The 604-nt window shown below is 35.1% G+C and overlaps 1 protein-coding gene across 1 annotated transcript; it reads left to right on the top strand.

Moving 5' to 3' along the window:
• The first annotated feature begins 1 nt into the window (after nt 1).
• LOC103311689 lies at nt 2-361 on the top strand. The gene has a single exon (XM_008191381.2). It carries the CDS (start codon nt 2-4, stop codon nt 350-352), a length of 351 nt encoding a protein of 116 aa, XP_008189603.1. The 3' UTR covers nt 353-361.
• Nucleotides 362-604: the final 243 nt, after the last annotated feature.

The following is a 604-nucleotide window of genomic DNA, read 5'->3' as shown; positions in this document are numbered from 1 at the left end:
CATGAGCAATCAAACACCACTGTCGGCGGAGTACCCACTAACACTACAAGCAATTGATTTCTTTGAAAAACTTAGAGATGAATTATTAAACGGCCCTCACCACCAATATATAAGACGGAATAGAATTTGTGTAGGATGTTTTAAACTACATGTCAGAGAAGCGAACAGAAAAATGAGTATGCCGTTGAACCCTTACGTATTAAACAGGGCAATGATACCTGTTACGGCGTTTATACACGCGGTAATAAATCAACCGAACGCAGAGAGATCGGTGTGTGTAGAAGTGGGGGAGATACTACAAGATGTTATTGCTCGACGGATTATTTCGGTTAATCACTTATTCGAAGAATAAAAAAAAAAACAAACAGGAAAAAATATATATAATAATAATAATATACATATATAAAGAATTTAAATAATTATAATGTTATGAGTGTTTTATTTCTAGTTCACAGATCCGTTTCTTCATAGTGGATTTCGAGTTCACTATGATGAACAAAACCGAAATATTATTAGTATCCGGCGCCATATCAAACAGCTTAAACAAATATAAACCAGAAAAACTGGAAGGGAGCCCTCTTGTGTTGACACAGGACAATAAGCT

The sequence above is a fragment of the Acyrthosiphon pisum genome, unplaced genomic scaffold (genome assembly GCF_005508785.2).
Source record: "Acyrthosiphon pisum isolate AL4f unplaced genomic scaffold, pea_aphid_22Mar2018_4r6ur Scaffold_14253;HRSCAF=14899, whole genome shotgun sequence".
NCBI lineage: Eukaryota > Metazoa > Arthropoda > Insecta > Hemiptera > Aphididae > Acyrthosiphon > Acyrthosiphon pisum.
Note: the sequence above shows the minus strand (reverse complement) of the source record. Positions and strands in the feature narration are given on the sequence as shown.

What these genes read in the sequence shown, in the direction of transcription:
- LOC103311689 (XM_008191381.2), top strand. Translation starts at nt 2, where the DNA reads ATGAGCAATCAAACACCACTGTCGGCGGAGTACCCACTAACACTACAA.